This window comes from Berghia stephanieae, chromosome 5, assembly GCF_034508935.2.
Source record: "Berghia stephanieae isolate SIO BIC M18660-M18661 chromosome 5, UCSD_Bste_1.3, whole genome shotgun sequence".
Lineage (NCBI taxonomy): Eukaryota > Metazoa > Mollusca > Gastropoda > Nudibranchia > Aeolidiidae > Berghia > Berghia stephanieae.
Window position 1 is genome coordinate 53657176 of NC_088364.1, and position 22654 is coordinate 53679829.

The window sequence follows — 22654 nt, forward strand, 5'->3', positions numbered from 1 at the left end:
CTCTCTCTCTCTCTTTTTAAAAAAAACAAAAACAAAAAAAACATAAATATAAAAATAAGAAAACAATGTAGCAACATCAGAGGCTCATCCATATCTCTCTTTGTCCAATTCGATTTCACGTTGTCGACGGAGGATCTCTTCGTTCTTGGCTTTCATCTTGAGTATATGAAGGTCTAAATCGTCTGTATCCTCTGCTTGAAAAAAAAAATTAAGAGAGATAATAATAAAATGGATGATAAAAAGCCTTTTAAATTGCCCATGAAACAATAAAAGGTGTATTTAGAAAAAACAACTTCCTTTTAATTTTTTGGATCTTTTTTTGTCTTTCTTTTTTTATTCACCTCATATTTGTTTCTTTCCTTCTTTTTTTTTTTTTCTTTTCATTTTTCCTCTTTTTTCAATTTCTTTTTTTTTTCTTTTTTTTTTTTTTGGCTGTTCTCTCTTTCCCTCTTTTTACAAATTTCTTTTTTCTTCTTCTTCTTCTTTTTATTTTTTTTTTGTTTGTTTTGTTTTGGGTTTGTTTTTTTTTTTTTGTTCTTGAACACTTTTTTTCTTTCTTTTTTTTTTTTTTTTTTTTTTTTTTGAGGGAAAAGGTAAGGAAAGAGGTGGTGTAAATTTTTTTAAAATGTAGCTTAAATCATTGAACACATTAAGGTATGTATAGTGTAGTAAATAAAACTATATTAGCACTTATAAACTAAATTTTGAAAGTGAAAGTTATGATAAGAACCAATGTATAAAAATAAATAAACAGGAAATAACTGTCACAAGCGACTAGAAATATAATAATAAATAATAACAATAGAACTAATGCTAATTATAATAATAATAATAATAATAATAATAATAATAATAATAATAATAATAATAATAATAATAATAATAATAATAATAATAATAATAATAATAATGAGCAAACACAACAGAAATTGATCTAAAACAAAATCCAATTGCGTATCAGGTACTCATATAAACATTCAACAAAATTTTTTTTGTTTGTTTGTTGCTTTAGGTCTCTTCCAACACAATTGAGGTTATATGAGAGACCGCTGAAACAAAAAAACAAGCAATCTAACAAAAATAGTACAAATGTAAATCAAAATCATAACCTAAAGATATCATGAGCTAAATTATAAATAACCAAGAACAAACAGGCAGAAGATTTACAGAAAAAAAAATATCCCCTGTCAAAAATACAATCACAAACCAAAGAAGCAGGATAGGCTAGTAAAGAGAAGAAGAAACGACATCACTATCGGATCGTACACCCATGCGAACATCATAGGTATATGATTCAAGGGTGATGCTCCCATCCAACCACCCGCTTCAACAAAATTGTGAGCTACCGTAATTTGAATGGCTAACCATAAAACCTTGCCGGTGACTTTTGACATCCAACTACATGCCAATCAATGATTTTTTAATATATTTTTAGTTCCAAAAGAATTTGAACATATAGTTCAAACAGAATTTGAATGTCAAGAGTCAACGGTGTAGTAACTAGAATATCAAAGGCATTGAATGGCATTATCAAATTCATTTTCAACACAAATTAAAATTATACAGACACTTTGTTATGAGGAAAGTTTGATTTCCCAAACACTGCAGTCTTAATGTTTTCACCAAATTAATGTGATAGCTGTAATAGTGATGTGTACTGGCTGGTTAAATCTCTTTTACTAGAAGAGTACAGCAGCAGCCCATGTTCAGAAGGACCACGAGTAATTGGATGGGTTACATGGCCAAAATAAGCTGAACTTTTGTGTAGCGCAATATCCACTAAACATGCTCAAAGCGCTCTACAAAGGGTCCCTAGCCAGCAGCTACACTTAACATGTTGAATAAGACACTACGCCTGTTAGGCTAGGCAATATTACACATTTTTTCTAACAGACACAATGCTGATAACGGCCAGGTACTCATTTTACACCTGAGTACAATGAGAAAATGTGAGTAAAGAGCCTTTTCCAAGCACTCAGTTACATGCCACTCAGAGTGGGATTCAAACCCAGGACTTCCAATCCAAAGGCGAATGACATACCACAAGAACGCATAGCTGCACAAAAAGAAACATTTGTCTGGGAAATTTTTAATTCCTGTCAGATCATTAATTAACATCATCACTGGCATTTTGAGTGTCTTGACATGAGGTAAGTAATGAATCAACTTGAGAGATATTTCAGTTGAGGTCAGTATAAGTCATAGGTCAAGATTGTGTAAAACATTTAACAAAGTCAAATCACGAGATCGATTCTAAACAGATTTGTATATTTTTTTAAAAAAAGAAAGAAAAAGACTTCTATCAATGATGCAGACGTGAGCTGAGAAATTTGATTGGCTTGATTGTGGTACAAGCATGTATGGGATAGGAAGACTTCTCTATAATAGTTCATTTCAAAATTGAAGCACGTACATTTTGTTTGGGTTTTTTTTATCGACCAGCTGACAGACTTGCATACAGTCTTGAGGTTTGAAAAATCAGTGTCAATTTAAAAGATGAAATCTGTATCTCCTTCTGATGAAACATCCTTTAATGTTGGCGATGCTTTCATTTCATCACAACCAAATGACCTTAAAGCCACCCAGCCTCATTCCTTGTTTTTATATAATTTTTTTTTCTGAGCACACATTGGTATTTCAGCTAACATTTCAGGATACATTGAATAATCAATAAGAATAATCATTACGAATTTAGGTTCATATTCAAACATATGTTGGCTGTTCATCTATGACCTATTAAACCTGTTAATTTGTAAGATTATCCTTCAGTCTGTGGTGAATAAGAAAAATAGGCTTACAGTTCCAGTAAGCAGTACCATTAAATTGTTTACAGACCAGTGTTTCAGTAATACTTTACGGTATTTAAACTAAATAGTAATTTAATTTTTTTTTAAACAAAATATAAAATTGAACAAAACACCAAAAAAAAAACCCAATAAAAATAAGAAGAGAGATTTTAAGCATTTTTTCTATTGACAGGACTTCACCGTGATTCATAAACAATTATCTAGAGAAAATTGGGTCCTGGGTCTTTTAGAGACATCATGTTTAATGCGATTTAATTACATTATTAATGTATTGCACCATAAAATTATGTCATTTTAAATTATCTAGGTGGCTCGATGTCTTGGAAAAGGGCAGTTGCAAAATTTTTGTCTTTCAGCTCTTTAATCAAGTATCTAACTTCACTAAAATGTGACCAATCATCTGAAAAAAAGGATTTTGTAGGAATGATCCTGAAGCTCAAAATTCCATTTTAAGCAAAACTTATGAAATGCCTTCAATGAGGAGCATGAGGCCGGTTTTATTTACAAGTAAGTAAAAAATTAAAAAAAACCCATAAATTTGGATTATAATATTTTTTACTTAAAACACAATTTTAAAAAACCTAGTTCAATCCAACATAAAAACCAGACTGATGTGATTGGTCATAAAAATATAAAAAAAGTATTTTGACGGACAATTTTGGAACTGCCAGATTTCCTTATAATCATTTCAATCATGCTAAAATTTAACAAAATATCATGTACAGCATTTAACTAAGCATGTCATGTTGTAGAGAAACACTGAAATATCATGGCCTAAGTTATATTATATGCTTATAATGCCTTTTGGTTATAACAGCACCTTGGGAAAAGGAAGATGGTTAACAACAAACAAGAATGAAAGAGTTATATTATCAGTGCATACAGATCCCCCTTGCATCACAGGCACTAGGGGGACCATAAAAAGGCACTATTTAAAGGAAGGACTAGAAGAATATCAAAATCTTATTAGCATTTAACTCAAGTGTCCTGTATGAGGGCATCCAAAGTCACACAAATGCCAGGGGAACAGATGGTTTTCAATAAACACAAGAAGATTTACACTAGACGAAAATAAAATTCCAAAATACAAACAAATCAACTTTCACAGAAAAACAGGTATTTTGTTGGTATTGCAAACTGTTCAAGTTCAACTCAGGAAAATCTAACCAGGAAGAAAACTTTAAAATTCCCGGTGATATAACAGTCTAATGGACATGAACAACTCAAGTTACATATCAAAATAAAGCATTTTCACCAGATAGCATTACCCAGAATTTTTGGACATGATGCGGCATTGGTTGAAGAGTGATCTTAGCTTAATAAAAAATAAATAAAATAAAAAAGAAGCCCACCTATTCTTGGAGAACAATTTGTGACTGAGGCAATCAATACTCACAAATTTAATAATCCCGGTTTGGACAAAGTAAAGTTGTCTCACTTAAAAGCAAGGATGGAAAGCTACATACAAAGGAAAACTAATATAGGATTGAAAACACACTAGCAACAATCTTCATTTCGGATTCAAATTCAATTTAAATCTATTTCTTGTGAAACTTCATAGACAATTTTGAGAAACAGTGTAAGGGCGATAAATGATAGGGCAGTTATGGACCAGAGTTGCTCAGTAATGAGAAGTGATTGATAATATCCTTCACAAAATTATTGTACAATATATATTCTATGCCATCCTTATCCTGGATCAGTGACAGTGTCACATTACAAGTACTATAAATTCATTTTGAAGTCAACTGGCCAAGTCCCTTATGGTTTTAGAGAAATATCAGTCAGTTTCATTTTTTAAAAACAATCCGTTACATCTCTTCTTAAAAAGAAAGGAATTGATAAAAAGACCTAACTAAATTACAATTTTTGTCAATGTCATTTTTTTTCCTTAATCGAACTCCAGCTAATTTTGGACCATATGAAACAACAAAATCTTCAGAATACATTTCGGAACACTTTACATGAAAATTACAGAAGTGAAAAGGCACTTCTACAAATAACAAACAAGTGAAATAGGTACTTCCACAAATGACAAACACTCTGTTCAAATAAACTGACAAATAAAACTAGTGTTTTAAGCCTGTTGGAGATTGTATTTATTGTAGTGTTTCAAAAATATCTTTCAAAGAGGCAAATTCATATTTTTCCATCCATGTAAATTTCTTTAAGGTGCCTTATTTACGTGTTTTCAAATGGCCAGGCGAAGTTGATGTACCAGTAAGGTTGCGGTTTGAGCCTTCATCGCTGCCGCTAAATTTTTTCTCTCTATTGTCCTCTGGCACTTTCCTACTCACTTCATTTCTTGTTATTTTCAAATGGAAATGTTCCTAATGCCATTTTAAGTTATAGTGAATGAATAGCTGATTGATCAAATGTACGGTTTTCATATATTACATCTTTTAATTTTTTAATCATAATTGCTTTAATGATTTACCCCAAATCATCTATGTTTATCTAAGCAAATATTTGGAGTAAGAGTGAAAGAGTTGAAATAACTTTTATTTTATTTTTGCAACAGCGTTATGATCAAAATGTTGACATTATGCATTGGGAGTTCTCTGCAAAAGGGATAAGTTTTGCACAACATGGGTGTACACATAATGAAAATCATTATCAGTCTGGGAAAATGAGGATTGATAGACAATAATGATTATCTCTCAAATCCAATAACGCTCTGCAATCAATTCCAGTCAGGCCTAGGGCAAAACAACTCAGGTCTAAGACAAAGGAAGAAAAGCCATTTAGAAGACCACAGAGAGAATTCAACTGGATGCCCGAGAAGACAAATTGTGCGTTTCAAAACAAAAGAATAAAACTAGCCAAAAACTAGGCAAAAAATTACATGACCAAGACAGTATCTCATTTAGAGTTGAAAGATACTATTATTATTATTACATGCACTTCTCACTTATGAATCCATAGACTGCCAGCTGCAAAGCAATGAGACAATTAAGATTGCACACTTCTTATTATCAATTAAATTTTATTCCATGACACATTTTCACTTTTCAGTGATGGGATCCATATCAAATCTTTCCTCTGTCAAAGCAATACTTCATTGAATATAAGCTTACAAATTATAATTCTCTTTGGCAAAGGATGGTACTGCAACAGCCCATAGGATTTGCAAGTAAACTCCCTTTACTTTAAAACCCATAATTCTATTCTGAAATTATACCATTTCCACTGGTGGATTGGTAGTATAATTGATAAAGTATATGTACTTGCAGACTTGGTTTAACCAAGAAATCATAATCCGTAAGAAATTATTCTTCTCTAAGAAAGAACACTCTAATCAATTATCAAATTTACTAACAAATGCTGACCATCACAATTATTCCAATTACAGGCTTATACTTTACATTATACTAATGATACAGAAATTTTCTAAAATTCAATATAAAAGTTAATGGTACAGAAACTTTCTAAAATTCAATATAAAAGTAAAATAAATTGATCTTAAAGGGTGAAATGGTCAATTTTGTTTTCTGATCAATGGATATCATTTGCCGATAATCTGTGGGTTTTTTAAATATTTTTTTGTTTTGTTTGTGTTGTGGTGTGTGGTGTGTCAATCATTGACTTTATTGATATACATAATTATAATCATGATATAAGCAACTTGAGGTCACATATGCAACTACACCTTTAAAAAACTATGTGCCTTTAGAACAACGTCAGTAGAAGGCTTTTCAATGCTACAATGTAAAAAAATACACACTATTCAGGATATTTTGCTAAGGATTAGATGTGCCTTAGTCAAAGTTGAAATAAGTAAAAAAAAAAAAACATTAATATAAAAAAAATAATTAAAGGTATTATAATTGTCACAATGTTTTCCCTGATAAATTAAGTTTCTTTTTGGTCCAATTTTTAAAGTTATAAGAATATAGCAACTCAACTCAAAATAAATGAGACTTTTTGAACAAAAAAATAAAAGATAAAAAGAATACTGAAACGTACAAAAATAATGAATATAAAATCAGGACCCATTTTGTACTACCTAGGCTCATTTCTTCTAAACGATTATCATTTCGTTTAAATCAGCAGTAATGAGACAAAAACATAAAAATTCCATCTTGAATGGTACATTTGCCTGGCTTTTTTTAAAAACATATGGATAACATAATTGTTTTCTTTTTAATAATAAATAAATGGCAGTTAACAAGCCTAATCAAAAGATTATTTTAATTTAATCTAATTACATTATTCACCTCTCTTTCTCTCTCTCTCTCTTAGTGACAAACACACTCTTGCTCTCCCGTACCCTCACACACCCCTCTCCCCCCCCCCCCCCCACACACAGGCTCTCTCTCACACACACAAATATATATATATATTATATATATATATATATATATATTATATATATATATATATATATATATATATAACAACATATATATAAAGATGAGATTTTGGAACCAATATCTTTGGACAAAAATAATTAGGATTATAATCATAATAATAACTTGAAAAGCTATTTGTAAAAACCCTTGAAACATTACAAAATACAATAATAATAATAATAATAATTTTCAAAAGTATAAAATGGTCTTTACACAATAAATGGATCTGAAAGACTTGGTAGAATAAAAACTGTTTATCACAGATGTGATTTCAACAAATATATATGGTGAATAAAACAAATATGGCGTAGAACTTCACATTAGACTACATAACTGCAGTATTAGAATCAGACCTTCCCGTAAAAACCTTGGGAAGGAACGGAATGTCATCACATCATCTGTCAAACTTTGATAAATGAATATAACAGCTTCAAAAAAAAGAACAAATAACTAAACAGGAATTGTTTCAGGCTCAAAACCCTTCTTCAACTGAAGACAACAACAAAAAAAACTCAGTAAAAAGGTTAATACATCATTTTAAATCCAGACAGACATAAAGTGATGTATTAACGTTTTTAACTTTTTGTTAATTGGCTGAAGAAGAGTTTTGAGCCCGAAATGTTCTTTATTTGGTATCTTGTTCACTCTTGGCAGAACTGCCACTGGCAACAGATTAAAAGTGGATATTTCTCCACAGAAATCAAAATTTCATTTTACAATTAAAAAGTGAATGATCACCGTTTTTACAAAAATAGTGTAACACGCTTCAAAATAAATGTAAAATTGTTTAACTTGGTCTCCTATCAACTTTTGAGTTAGAAAAAATTTTTTTCATCAGATTGCCCTGATATTTTGGTAAAAAATACAGAATCTTCAGGGGAAAAAAAATTCAATTTGAATAAGCCCTCCCCCCCCCCCTCCCCCCCGTCTCCAACCTCTTAAAAAAATCTGTTTATGCCAAATAAATCTGTATAATTTGAACATTAGAGAACATAAGGGTGATGTCAAAATACTAGTTCCAATCTCATAGGAAGTGTAATATTAACCTTCCAGGAGACTGGTTACATATTGTGTGCAACTGACATTCTGGTCTCATAGTGATGGCATTTTATTTTCTAAATAAATGCTGGTAGTCAATAAAGACCATCCATCCGCGCTATTCTACGCCCCGTAATCATAAGAATCTGCCTATACATCCTGCTACTAAAATAGTTATGCCACATTATGATACAATATGTAACCTATTCATTGTCCGAAGGACTGGTTAACACTTCCAAGGACTTTTGAACTGGAAAAGAGGAAGGTGTGGCATCACAACTTCTCTGCCCTATTTGTAAATCTTATTACTATCATGGTGACGTCTATGAAAGAAGAAAAGTCATAGGATATGGAGTTTGCCAGAGCTAACACTTTCTTGGGTTATCAGGGGTGAGAATGACTGGTTACAAAAAAAAAGGAGCAAAATTTTTAATGCGTAGACCATGACCCATCCATGCGACTATAATCCTTAAAATTTACTGAGGTATAACCCAAAATGTGTCTCGCAGCAATTTCTGACGCCACCCAGAAGAATTTCAAAAGTTGAAAGATATTTCAACATATAAAATCTTACCTGAAGAATGGCACCACGAGATCATACAATGACAGCAGCCATTTTACCACCCACCCCCTTTTTCATTATTCAAAAATACTTGTCTGATTTGTTGGTATGATGATGTGGTGGTGGTTAAAATACTTAATGGTAAAGATGATGGTGTGGTGGTATTTGTAGTACTTGTGATAAGTAGGATACTGTGATACCAGTGTTATTAGTGGTGATTGGAGTTGTAGGGATGATGATGTGGTGGTGGTTGTTAAAATGAAGGAGGTGGTGGTGGCGGTGGTAGGGATAATGATGTGGTGGTGGTTGTAGGACTGAAGAACAGCTTTGAGCACAAAACGTTCCGTGTTTGGTATTTCGTTCTTTTTCAAAGCTGTCATATTCATTTTTGTTCATTACTTTTTACAGTCCACAGCTTCTACTTCTAGAAGCTCAGTATCACTTTAACCTGAAATGATTTGAGATCTTTTTTTTTTTGTTCTGACAAAGGTCAGCACCAAACATTTTTAAAAAACTGTCATTTGAGGAATAAAAAAATATTACATAAAAACAGGAACAAAAAAACATGAAAAAAAAAACAAGGGAAAAAAACCGCAATAACAGAACCAGAAAAAATTAAAGGTTCCACCAATTTTATCACATTTTGGTGGTGGGCTGAATAACCTTCATAAAATGCCATTCTAGTGAGTGAATATCTTCATTATAAAACAAACAAACAACAAAAGAGACAACATACAAAGATATCATTTAAAAAACCCCATTGAATTCAGTATAGACTAGCTCAGATATGTAAAAACGATTCTGGAATAGTAATTTCAACTTTCATTATCTCATATGTTTACTTATATATTAAATACCTCAAACTGTTTCATTGTGTGTAGTTTCCCTGTGCTATAATTGAAATTTTTCGCTTAAACAAAAATTATATCAAAATATTATGTTAATATATATATATTTTTTTTAAATAAACAATTGTAATCATCAACTTTTCAGTGCATGATTTCAAAAAGAGAAAGGGTATGTGAGATCATAATTTCAGGTCAGAAAAATAAAATAAAAATTGATTTCGGTATATGTTTTTACTCTTATGCAGCAATTGGATAAGTTTGCAGTTAAAAAAACAATTAATAGACATAATGCAGACTTTTCTATGGTGGGTAATATACTCAAATTTGATGCACAATAATATTGGACTGGCATGCTCTGAAAGGTTGCGCCTGAAACCGAATTTCAAACATTAATAAATAATAAATATTCTTCAAACTTTGCTCTTAAATAGTATGAGCACGAGGTAAGCTACACAAAATAAAACATACCAAAAAGGCATTTCTTCAAATGGTGGAGATAATAGCAATTGAAAATTGAATACTTCTGGAATGTCTTATGTTGATCAAAAGAGATCAATATATTCCACCAACAATAATCAATAACCCCCCAAAAAAACAACAAAAAACAAAAATCCTACAAAGAACACATCAACTCTTTATAGACACAAAACAAAACAAAAGAAAATAAGATATAACAAAGACGTACAATTAAGAATTACTATTCCATCATAAGATACAAGACAGACCTGAAAAAGAAGGAGATACGTTTATATTATTTTTCTTTGCTACCAAAGAATATGCTCACCATCGATGTCACGATTTTTCTTGCTTTTTTTCTTCCTTTTCTCCTTCTTTTCAAGTGAATCTAGGCTGACTTTCTTTCCAAGACGCTCAAGAACAGACGGCTTAGCAGGTGATTTTGTATTCGAATCTTGTATCTCCAAATCATCTGGATACAATTCATTCTCATCTTTGTGCTTCTTTTTCTTTTCTTTCTTCTTCTTAGACTTCTTTACTGGTACAACTTCCTCCTCTACCTCTTTCTCTTCACTAGGACTGGTGACAGTTTCGGGAACTCGCTTTCGCTTCGCATGAACAGAGTAGACATTTGAAAAATCTGGAGCAGCTTTTGATTTCTTCTTGCTATCTTTGGGTGCAATGTGCACTTGAATGCATAGTTTTTCAGGAGCAATATCAGCTTTAAAAGGCTTAGAGGTTACCACACTGCTACTCAAGCGACTTGCTTGAATACCACCACTATCACTGTCTTCGTCTGATGACCATCTATTGGACTGCATTTTATGAGATTTATACATCCTTCTCTCATCCCTCATTCTTCTCTCTGAGCGACTTCTCTGTTCTGGATAATCAGTAAATCTTCGTCTGTTTGATTCCCGGTCTTTTCTATTTCCCCTATCACCCATGCTGTCAAGTGACACAAGGGGTGCTTTACTAACTGAAGTGCGAGAAATACCAAACTTAATTGCTGGACCCGATGCACCAGAACTTTCCATCCGCCAGGACCTGCCCTCATCAGAGTCTTCACTTTCATCTTCTAATTCAGCTAATGCAACTGCCCTAGGAGACTCTTGTTCCATCTCTTCTTCATCTTTTTTCTTTTTTGACTCTTGCTTCTTCCTTAATTTTTTTAGTGAAATCCCTGACTTACTACTACTCTTTTTATTTACAACATCTGGCAATGCTTCTTCAACTTTCAATGACTCTACCTCCTCCTCCTTCTCAACCTCCTTTTCTTTCTTTTTAGATTTCTTTTCACGTTTCTTGATATCTTTCAAAGATATCTTTTTTGATGTCTCTGTCACATTCACCTCTCCCTTACTATCAAACTTCTTTCGTCTGGCTTCAATTTTTGACCTTTCTTCAGGAGTAAGTTTTTCCAAGTCTATTTTAATCTTCTCTTTCTCTTGAGAAGCATTATTCTTTCCAACTGGGGGAGATTTTCTTTTATTGAGAGGAGAAACCTTTATTTCTGTGTCAGTCGCTTTATCATCTGGTTCTTTCTTACTTTCTGACTGATCTCTTTCCACTTGTCGAGGCCTTTCTTTATCTTGGTAATGCCTATCAGATTCCCGATGCCTATTTTCCTCTGGCCTATTGGAGTAATGATCTCTGTAAGGCCTACCATTACCTCTACCCATTCTGTATCTATCTCTAGGAGAGGGAGACCTGGCTCTACGATTTGGTGACAGAGATCTCCTTCTTCCTCTACCCATAGGATAACGTCTTGGACTATATTCATATCTTCTATTATTTGGAGATCCGGCTCTTCTTCTTGGAGAAATAGATGCTCTTCTTACTGATGATTTATTTGGAGATCCTCCCCGTCTTCTTGGAGAAATAGATGCCCTCCTTATTGGTGATTTACGATGATATGGAGATCTGGATCTTGACCTGTGAGAGGATCTGGGAGATGTAGACTTCCTATATGATGAATGCCTATTGTAAAAAGGACTTTTAGATCTTCGAGGAGAAAGGGGTGCTCTGTAGTTGTAAGAATCAGACTTTCTTGGGGGAGACATTGGATTTGTGTAATGAGGAGGAGTTGATGAATGGTGATTATCAGGTGAATATGACCGCCGTCTCCGAATTGGGGATTGTTTATTTTCAACATTACTTTTATCAATCTCATTGTCTTTCTTAGCACTATCAACAAAGTTATTCATAAATTCTTTTTTACTATCACTGTCATGAGAGTTAGTGGAAACTTTCCTATTACCCCTACCTATCACATGTTTGATATCACTTGAGTCTATAACATTTTCAGGCTCTTTATCAACAAGAGAGTCTAAATCGTCCAAGTCACCACCGGTAGGCTCATCTCTAGCAAGAGCATCTAGATCTAAGCTTTCAGTATCACTGATGTCAGACATGGCAGGAGCTGAAGTTTTCAGGCCATGGTCGTCATTGCCCATTTCTTGTTTGTCGGAAGAAATCGGAGATGCACGTTCACTGACTTCTTCCTCTACCGTTGTTTCACTGTCAGCAGCTTCAGTTTCTTTATTAGCACTCTCTGCTTTATCGTCAGTATCATCTGGTTCGCTGTCAACATCCTCTGTTTCTTTGTCAGAATCCTGTCTTTCTTTGCGCACATCTTCAGATTCTTTGTTGGCCGCCTTTGTTTCTTCGGCTTCTTGCACTGCAATTTCTTCGGCAAGAAATCATCTTGAAGGACTTTGTCAATTTCGTTGGCAATGTCATCAACCTCACTCAAATCGTCATCATCATCATCTTCACTGTCACTTTTATCATAGCGACTGAATTTGTCTGAGGATATCAATATAAATTCATTACTCAAGAAAGATTTATTAAAAATACAAAATGTCTGTCATAGTCATAGGGATTTTGGATTAAGTCTTAAATATTATATTTTTTAAAGATAAATATTTCAAGTAGACAGCACTTGTCCATGGCTTTATAACCATACTTAAAGTGCCTTAGAAAACCAATAAATATTTCTGCACATAGACTACATAATCAAACATACAATACAATACAAAAAGCAAACTTCCACAGTTACTAGACTAGTAAGATCTGGATTAAAAAATTATTTTTTTTTTTCTGTATTTCATCTCACAGCCTTGAATAAGCTTTCCAATGAATATACAGCCAAGCCTTTGTTTAAAGGTCAAAAATGATTCATTGTCACATCAAAGGCATCACAAATACAATATTAAGATCCGCAAGAGCAATAATTGTGCTGCTGTGTATGAAACAATCTGTCATATCGCAACATTCATTTTTTATAGACATCAATTATCATTTTTTATACAGACATCACCATTTAATAAATTTGAATATTTTCAAGAACATAGTACACTCTACTTATTGTTATCATGATTTGAAGGTGAGTCATGAATACTCAGATTCGGTCAAAGTGAAAATAGATTGCGCAGAGAATTTTTTTTTTCTCTCTAATCCTTTGACCACATGAAACTAAGATGAGATTTAAAAATCATGATATATGAGGGAAAAGTGAATCATCTTGGTCCAGGACATAAATGGAATTATATCCAGAAAATTTAGCAAAATATGATTCAAAATAAGGCATACATGCCATTCATTGGTACATTTTAAGTGTTTAATGATAAATATTCTTTATCAATGAGATTGAGATTCATGACAATAACAACTATTGATTTTACTATGTATCAACATGCTAATTAACAATATGAAGGCTGAAAAAAGTAATAATGGTGACAGTTGTGGTAGTGGCCGATGATGATGTGGTGGTAGTGGTGATGATGATCATCATGATCATGATGATGTGGTAGTGTTGATGATTATGATGCTGATGATGATATGCTTACCTTTGCTTTTCTTCTCAGGTTCCGGTTCTTTATCAAGCCTGTGTGTAGTTGTTGTATCAGAGGAATGGTACTTGTCCTGTGGTAACACCAATTTGGAACTAGTCTGGAAATGATCTGACTGAGAACGTTCGCTGCCCTTATTACAAGTAATAGTAGAGCTGTCTTTGACTGGAGCAGTTTCAGCTAATGAAGAGCCAGAAGTGGATGAAGTTTCATTTTTGTGTGGCTGAATGATGATAAGATTGGCTCCCATGCCTGTTGTCCCAGCTGGTGTTTGAGGTGGTTGTGACAAGTTGGCTGGATGAATACCTGGTGGAAACCTTCCATGAACAGGCTGTAAGTAGCCCCTTGGCCTGAATCTTCGATTCCCTCTGTCATACATGGGGCCTCCTACATCACCAAATGACCGTTGAGGAAATCTTGGATGTCTCATTCTTTGATTTTGAAAGGCTGGTATCTGTTGATAAAGTACATTAATGAATCAGATAATATGACACGAATCATTGTTTTACACTGAACAAAGAATAGATACCCTCTTTTCCGTTTTACTGGTTACTTTAGGAGTAAACCTACAATTTGACAATGATGAAAACCATTAATCAAAAGAAACAGTTGTTACTCTACTATATTGATATTTAGGCAGAGATCTAAACGTGTCAATAATAACACCAATGACGTTTTAGAATGTGACTTTATTCTCTCGAGTTCATATAATGGAAAATTGAACAAATTTGTTCAATTTTCAGTTATGGTGAACTCAAGGGGGTTAAAGTGATGTGCTGACTGGAGAAGCCAATGATATATAATTGGAGTTTTGAAAATATGTTCAAAGACCCTGACAGCTTTTTTTTTTAGGTTCAGGGGGTAGGCTAGTACAATCTGATTTTATTTTTAAAGATGAAAATCTGAACCACTTATGTGTAGTGTTGGGGCAGATCATAAAATGACATAATCATAAATTGAAAAAAAAAAAAAGATAAAATTGTCATTATAATTGTGGCCGCAGCCCTATGGATTCTGTTCACATTTAATGCTGAGGCATAAATAACTTACATAAGCTCATTTCATATAATATGATATAATACATAAAAACATCCTCTTTGCTCAATGACACTCTTGTAATACATATCTATCACATTGAGCTGCTAAATAAAGACCTGTAAATGACTCATTTTTTATAGAGCTCTATAAAAATTGACTGAAAATTTTCGACAAATTGAAGACATGAGTTGCAAATAAATTTAGACCAATATCAGAGAGGAAAGTGATAATAGACAATGTGATTAGAATGACAAGTGTTTTTACTGGGGGTGCTTGATGTGGAAGGAATACCAAATAAGCAAGTCATTTCCATAAGTAAAGATGACTTCATTCAACACAAGCAATGGTAAAAACAATATTTCTCCTGATGAAAATGATGGTCACAAAGCACGCCATAAAGCTATGTGGCCATACTTAAAAATTCAAATGCTGATAACGATACAAACAGTAAACGATATCGGCTTCTGAGAATTTTAAAAACATGGTCAGAATTGCAATCCACAAATATTTGAGTGTGTTGAAATAATGTATCACAGTTAAGTTCCCATTATTTAAATGACAAACAAAATAAAATTGGCAGAAATTTGATTTTAAGTCACTTTATTACTCTATGGGAATGTGTGAATTCCAATGAATAAAATTTGGCAACCAGTGCTGTAAAATCCAAAGAGAAGAAACTATGGAATCCAAATGAACAGTAAATAAATTGGATGCCAGAGTAAAACATGGCGGAAAACTAAATTGCAGGGAAATTAATCACTCACCACTATTTTCCCTTTTATTTTTCCAATTAGGTACGCACATTAGTGAAGAAACACAGTAAACCAGTTTGTTTACAACGTGAATCAATAGAAGAGTGGTAAGAATACGTATCAACAATCTTAAATTTTGATTCAGAACTTTCTCTAGATCGTATTTCCAGTGATTCGCGTTTTACTTTTTCATGATTTCTTTTTTTCCACCATTACAAAGTAGTCAAAATTGGCTTAGACAAAACAGTGAAATTTATAACTCAGCCAGTCTGCCAGGATTGGTTATCTCTGTAAATATGACATGTTTGGAAAGTGAAAATTAATTTCACGAAGACTGTGTGAAAATAAAAAGGGATGCATTCAGACATCAAAAGATTTTTTAAAGCATTGCCCAACCTTAGTTAATAAAATTTATCCATCAAGAATTATAAAAGACCCATGTGCTATGCATAGCTGTGGAAAATTCAGTTATTCTTATAAGCCTTATAGTGTCTACATTCATCAGACCCCCCCCCCCCCCCCCCCCCCCCCCCCCTCTCTCTCTCTCTTTCTCCCTCCCCAACCACTCTCTGTCTCTCTCTTTTCATTTTTTTTTTTGTTATAGTATTTTTTTTTAATTTGATGAATTGGGGGATTCAGTGAATGAGAATTTACTGGTCTATAATACTCATTCACACCTGAATCTAGTCAATCAACATGAGTGATTTTATTTTCTAGCTAAAAGAATCCAAAGCGGCTTGATAAAAAAATTAAAATATCTATTTCTTTGACAAATTTATACATCATATCACTCACCACTACATAAGCAAGTTGGCTTGATTAATAATAGATATGAGCAATTCAAGACAATTTAATGGTCTAAGTAGTTGTTTTTTTTAACTGATTTAAAACTCAACAAAAGATTATTTTTTCTTAAAAGGTAAGAAATCTTACTCTGTTGTGATGGGCAGGATTCCATGGCAAGTTTATGGCAGGTCTGAAAAAATGCTGAGTTGGTGGTGGTTGATTGGCAGGTTCTTCAAAAGGCAATGGATAATGATTTTGTTCAGGAATGGGATCTGAAAACTGAAAACAGAATTCAACTATGAGTAAACAAAATTTCTGTATTAAGATTGTGATGCAGGAAAACCGGCACCAATGACTATCTTTGACTTTTAGGATAAAAATTTGTTCACGATACCACATACATCCATGAATATTTTGCACTTTAAATAATACCATTTTCATAAGTGGAGGATAAATTTTATGGTCATTCAGATTCATGTCATTCTCTGTCTTCCTCTAGCTCTCTTTCCTTCGATCATCCTAGATGTTACCAACTTTTGTATTCTGCATTTTCTCCACACCTGTCCCAGAAACCGTAACTGCATCTCTCTGATGGTATCTATCAATATTCTTCCTTTTCTCACCTTTGCAAACACTTCCTAATTCGTATAATTGTCTGTCCAAGATAACCTCAACATTCTTCGAAACATCCACATCTCAAATGTCTCAAACCTCCTAGTACATTCTTTGTCAAGCGTCCATGTTTCACAACAGTATAAAAAAGAACTTTTAACATATGTTTCCACTACTTTCATTCTGGTCTTCAACTTTAGGTTGTTGTTTGACACAACTGGACGGATTTTATGAAACACATTTTTTGCTATTGCTATTCTTTGTTTATATCTTCTATTTCACGTGCATCATGGGTAATGATAGTGCCTAAATATTTAAATGTCTTGACTTCTTGGATGGACTCTCTTTTACTTGACACGTATCAAAAAGGGAGATATATATATATGAGCCAAGGTCAAAAGGTGCCAATTTTTTTTCTCAAAATAAAAGTGACATAATAGTCCATTCATGTTTCTATATGTGTAGCAAAAACCCTGTACTTCATGAATCAAAGGCCCTTTAGATAACTTTAAGGTCTAACGCAGCATAATATCGTCAACAATACCTCTTGGTTGCTGGTGTCACCTGTGACCGGTGACACCAAAATGAGACAAAAACTCAATAACCAAATGATTTTTGTTGAGTATCAAACTTTATTTAGTAAGTTATAGACAAAAAGACACAATCAACAAAATCATAGTACAATAATATTACCAACTATTGGAGAAAATGTTGCTTTTTGGTGTCATCGGTCACAAGCAACATAGAATGCAAATATATTATTTCATAAAAATGTTTGTACATTAACAACAACAACAATATTGCATATGCTTATTACCAGCAATGTTCAGAAACTTTTGGAATAAAATGTTTGTAAATAATGTGACCAAAGCATATCTTTTTTAGCGACATTGTGTCACTTGTGACATTAGACCGATGACACCATTACTTATGTCACAAGCAATACCAAATTGCAATTTCGACAATATATCATTAATTTCAGTCAAACCAGTGTAATAACCGCAGTTAAATGTGGAATTTAATAATATTTCAGAAACCAAAGACCTCAAAAATAAAAATATACATGGAAATTAGAGCATCTGAATGTGACTTGTGACATAACACCGGTGACACCATTACTTATGTCACAAGCAACACCAAATCACACTTTCTTCCATAATATATCATTATTTTCAGTCAAAAAAGCACAATAACCTACTCTAAAATGAAATTCAATATTATTTTAAGAAACTAAATACTTCTAAATTGGATATATACTTAGAAATTAGTAATACCATTGTTGCTATTACTTTGGTCAAAATCGGCACTAGAACGCAATTTTGCCTCAATAAATCAAGAATAGCAACTGAACACATGTAATATAGCCTGTTAAAATGTAATTCAATGACATTTCAAGCTTTGAAGAACATGAAAACAGAAATACATTAGAAACTTCAAACTTAAGTGTCACCTGTGACATTTTAAGCAATGACACCAATGGTCACAAAAAGTACCAGAAGTCACATAAACACTAGATAAATATCAGCCATGGTAATGAATTCATGTAACCATACCGTAACATCCGCCCTACTGCTCAAATCTGCTAGTTTGTAGTAATTTAGTGTGTTAATAGTAAATCAAATCAAATTTCATGACAACCCTTCTTTTATCTGGATTCGTCAAAAGCTTGAGTTTTGTCTTTTTCTTGATTGATACAACCCTGAAACATAAAAAAAATAGAATTACAAGGAAACAATTAATTGTGTCAAAATCACAGTCTTATGTGAGATGTCATAATATCATATTTGTAAATAGAATAACAGCTGAAAACATAATTTTTTGGTGGCACTTTGTAATATCCAATATAAAGTGTTGCTTGTGACAATGTAAAATAGCGATGACACCAAAGTTCAACTTACCTTTTCTCCCTGGAGCCACGCTGGAAAGGCAAATGAAAGTGCTGCACTTCAAAGACTGGTAAGAAGGGTGGATCAAAATTGCGAATCGCCATTTAACGAAACAAACTTCCACGTGTTCACGCATGTCGTGTTGCTTGTGACAAATGACACCAAAACCAATAAACCTCAATATCGGTAAAACGGTATACATTTACTCCAAGATTTGAGTTCAGATAGTAAATCTATGCTTTTTTCTCATAATAAAACATTTTATAAACATTAAACATGAGCTTTAAAGTTTCGTGTCGAGTCTTAGTATTGTGCTGTGTTTGATGACACCAAAGGTCACAAGCAACACCAACTTTTTAAGAACTCTATATGAAACTTATTCTGATATGTAATATACTGCAATTGCGTTTAAAAGTAAATTTTGACTTTATACTATCAGTCAAATTTCAATCACGTGAGCTAAAACATCACATTTAATTTCTACATGATTTCTAAAAAGGTGATGCGTTGACCTCGTTTTAAGCACATGCCAAACGGCATTCAAATTTCACTTTCAAGTTGTTTATTTCATATTCTGTTGAACAGAGTATGTTGAGCTATCTCATTTTATCTCTTCTTCATATTATCAATTGATTACAAGCATTAACCCAATGAAAAAAGCCCATAATTAAGTAAAAATCAAATTTTCTTAACACTGGTATCAGGCGGGCACCTTTTGACCTTGGCTCATATATATATATATATATATATATATATATATATATATATATATATATATATATATATATATATATATATATATATATATATATATATATATATATATATATATATATATATTAATATTAATGATAAAAAATACTTTTAAACTAAATGATCCTGAGATAGAATTGAAAAATTGACACAGATCCAGGTAAAGGCAATTGGTTTAAATCATAAATTGTTTAGCACTCTATGACTATGACAACTTAGTAAAATGAGTAATGAGCATATATTAAATTAAATTCAAAACCTCAGAGAACAAATATTGTATTGTAAACTAATTAAAGTTTAATCAATATCACACACAAATACTGAACAGTTTGCCAAGAATTGACTAAATTTAATTATTTAATTAATATAAAAAGATGATTTGATGTCAGTCAGCCATTGACCAATTGAAATATTTTGAAGGCCCAACAAAGGTACTTTGCTATGGGATATCAAAAAGCAAGATATTTGTTAAATCATGTGAGTATTCAAGATCAGATTTCAAGATCAGCACTTACCACAGGTAAATCAATGCTGGCAGGAACATCAGCCCATGCAGCTGAATCTTGAGGACGAGAAGCATTTTTACCGCTGAAGACATTCTCAATTGGTTGCACCTTCTGGGAAGAGAATTTTTAAGGTTTCGTTTATTCTATACTGATAAGAGATTGGGAAAAACAACATCGTTTTATCAAATTTGCTGGCTTTTAGGCAATACTGACAGGAATTTAGGTGATCACCACTTTACTTATATATCCCCATATTCATTTTTTCTAAAACACACAAAAAATGAGATTTTAAAAGCACAATATCTGCTAAATGGGCTCAAAGCACTTTACAAAGGGTCCCTGACCGTCAGCAACATGTAACATGTAGAATGAGACATGACTCATGACGTCTGTTAGGCGATATTACAAAATTTTTTTCCAGACGGAGACAACCCTTTTAACGTCCAGGTATCATTTTAAATCTGAGTACAGTGAGAAAATGTGAGTAAAGAGTCTTTTCCAAGGACTCAACTATGCACCGAGCGAGGCTTGAACCCAGTACCTTCCGATCCAAAAGCGAGTGTCATACCACAAGACAACACAGCTGCATTCAAAAGATAAATTTACAGTTGAGAAATTGCTGATACAAAAAAGTTTTCTGCTAAATAAGAAAAATTGTTAAATCACAGGTTCTTGCTATTCATTAAAAGTCAAGATAATAAAAATGGATCGGATTTGTCAGCTCATATCCAAGAGTATGACTTACAACCAAAACCATTAAAATATTATAATTAAATAACCTGTGCTTTTCCTGACACTCTTTTTAAGTTAATTATAACATTCCCTAACACTAATAACATGCTCTTAATGAATAGAAAATTCTAATGAATAATTAAATAGGGTAGATACTCTTTTAAAATATGATTTTATCATTATCTCTAGAAATGACAATCCCCCTTCTTAAGCATTAAAAACATCCTACCTGTTTTAAAGTTGCCAGAGCAGCCTCACGTAAAGCATCTAAATCGTCATCCTGGAAAATGGGAAAATGAATATTTACGACAAAAGTTTGAAGAAAGTGTTGCGGAGCAATAAAAAATATAAAAACAACACTTTATTTACCAAATACATTATTTAAGAAATGGAGCTCCAGATCAATGACAATCAATGGCATTTTTTATTGGTTTTCCTTGATTTTCAATTTTAATCTGCTCAATATCATAGAGTTAAAAGAATATAATTCAGTCACTTCTCAAAATAAATTTATATAGCCCTTTATCATTGGAAGGGGGGGGGGGGGGAGGAGGATCACAGCGAATGTATCCTCCCCCTCCTGAAGTTAACTGACTCTCTACACAACTATACCCTACTGGGTGTCTAATGCCAAAGTATAGATTCTCTCTTTGGCCAATTTAGCACGCATGTGGCAGCCCAGCTATTTACTATGTTCTGCCTATAACACACAATACGTGGGATTTTGGGGGGTGGGTACGAAAGAAATCAAGGTCATAAGTAACCGTGCACAAGAGCTGTATCGGGAATTGGTTTCTGGGGGTCTTGCAAATACCAAATATTTTATGGAAAGCTCTTTCAAACTCCAAGACGTCTGGTTTGTTTTGCTATCTTGGAACAAATGAAACAGAGACGTCTTGATGTGTGACCTAGTTGTCTGATTTTGTGACCTGGATGTAAGGTTTTGTGACCTAGATGTATCCTTTTGTGTGTGCAAGCCATGCGGGTAAGTACAGCGATAGCTTGCCAGTTGAGGGAAAAAAAAAGGAAGAAGCAGCGTATCCGCATTTGAAAAACAAAATTTAAAAAACCTTAAAAAACAAAACAACTTAACCTTTTAAAGGCGAATATCAATCTTACTTGGACCAAAAATAAAATCTTACCGTTTTCATCAAAAGACAAAAAACAAAATACAATTTAAAAACATGTGCTTTTATATAGGGCAATATCCACCCAACGTGCTCAAAGCGCTTTTTATCAATATTCTTACTGCTCTTATGGTGGAAACGTTTTTTTTCTGCGTTAAAAAATAATATAAATGGAGACTATTATTTGAAAACAAAAAAATCAGAGTCACTGGCAAAGGTTTAATTGCAGTACTCCTGCATCCTGTGAGACTCCTACGGCACGTGCTAATCATGAAAAAAGGAAATAGCAATCAATAATACTAAGTTGAAAAAAAAAAAAGAAGAAAAAAAAAAGGAGGGGGGGGAGCAAACCTAGTACTAGTAGCAATCAGTAGCAATGCAACCTTTTAGCGGCGAAATTCGATCTTTGACCTAACACCAAATCTTCTATCATCAAAAGACAAGTAACGGCAAAACGATTATAGACAATTGAAGTCCGAGTTGCGATAGTCTGACTGCTCTCTTGGTGGAAACGCTGTATTCCCCGTTAACAATAATAAAGATAA

General features: G+C 33.0%; 1 protein-coding gene across 1 annotated transcript in view; it reads right to left on the minus strand.

Annotated features, from left to right (window-relative positions):
- Positions 1-22: 22 nt before the first annotated feature.
- LOC144973194 (uncharacterized) overlaps positions 23-22654 on the minus strand; it is a 23719-nt gene continuing 1087 nt past the window's right edge. The window contains 7 exon segments of the mRNA XM_078915340.1: positions 23-194; positions 10392-12738; positions 12741-12871; positions 13915-14371; positions 16641-16772; positions 20260-20361; positions 21212-21262. Coding sequence (XP_078771466.1) covers positions 85-194; positions 10392-12738; positions 12741-12871; positions 13915-14371; positions 16641-16772; positions 20260-20361; positions 21212-21262 — 3330 coding nt within the window. The 3' untranslated portion in view covers positions 23-84.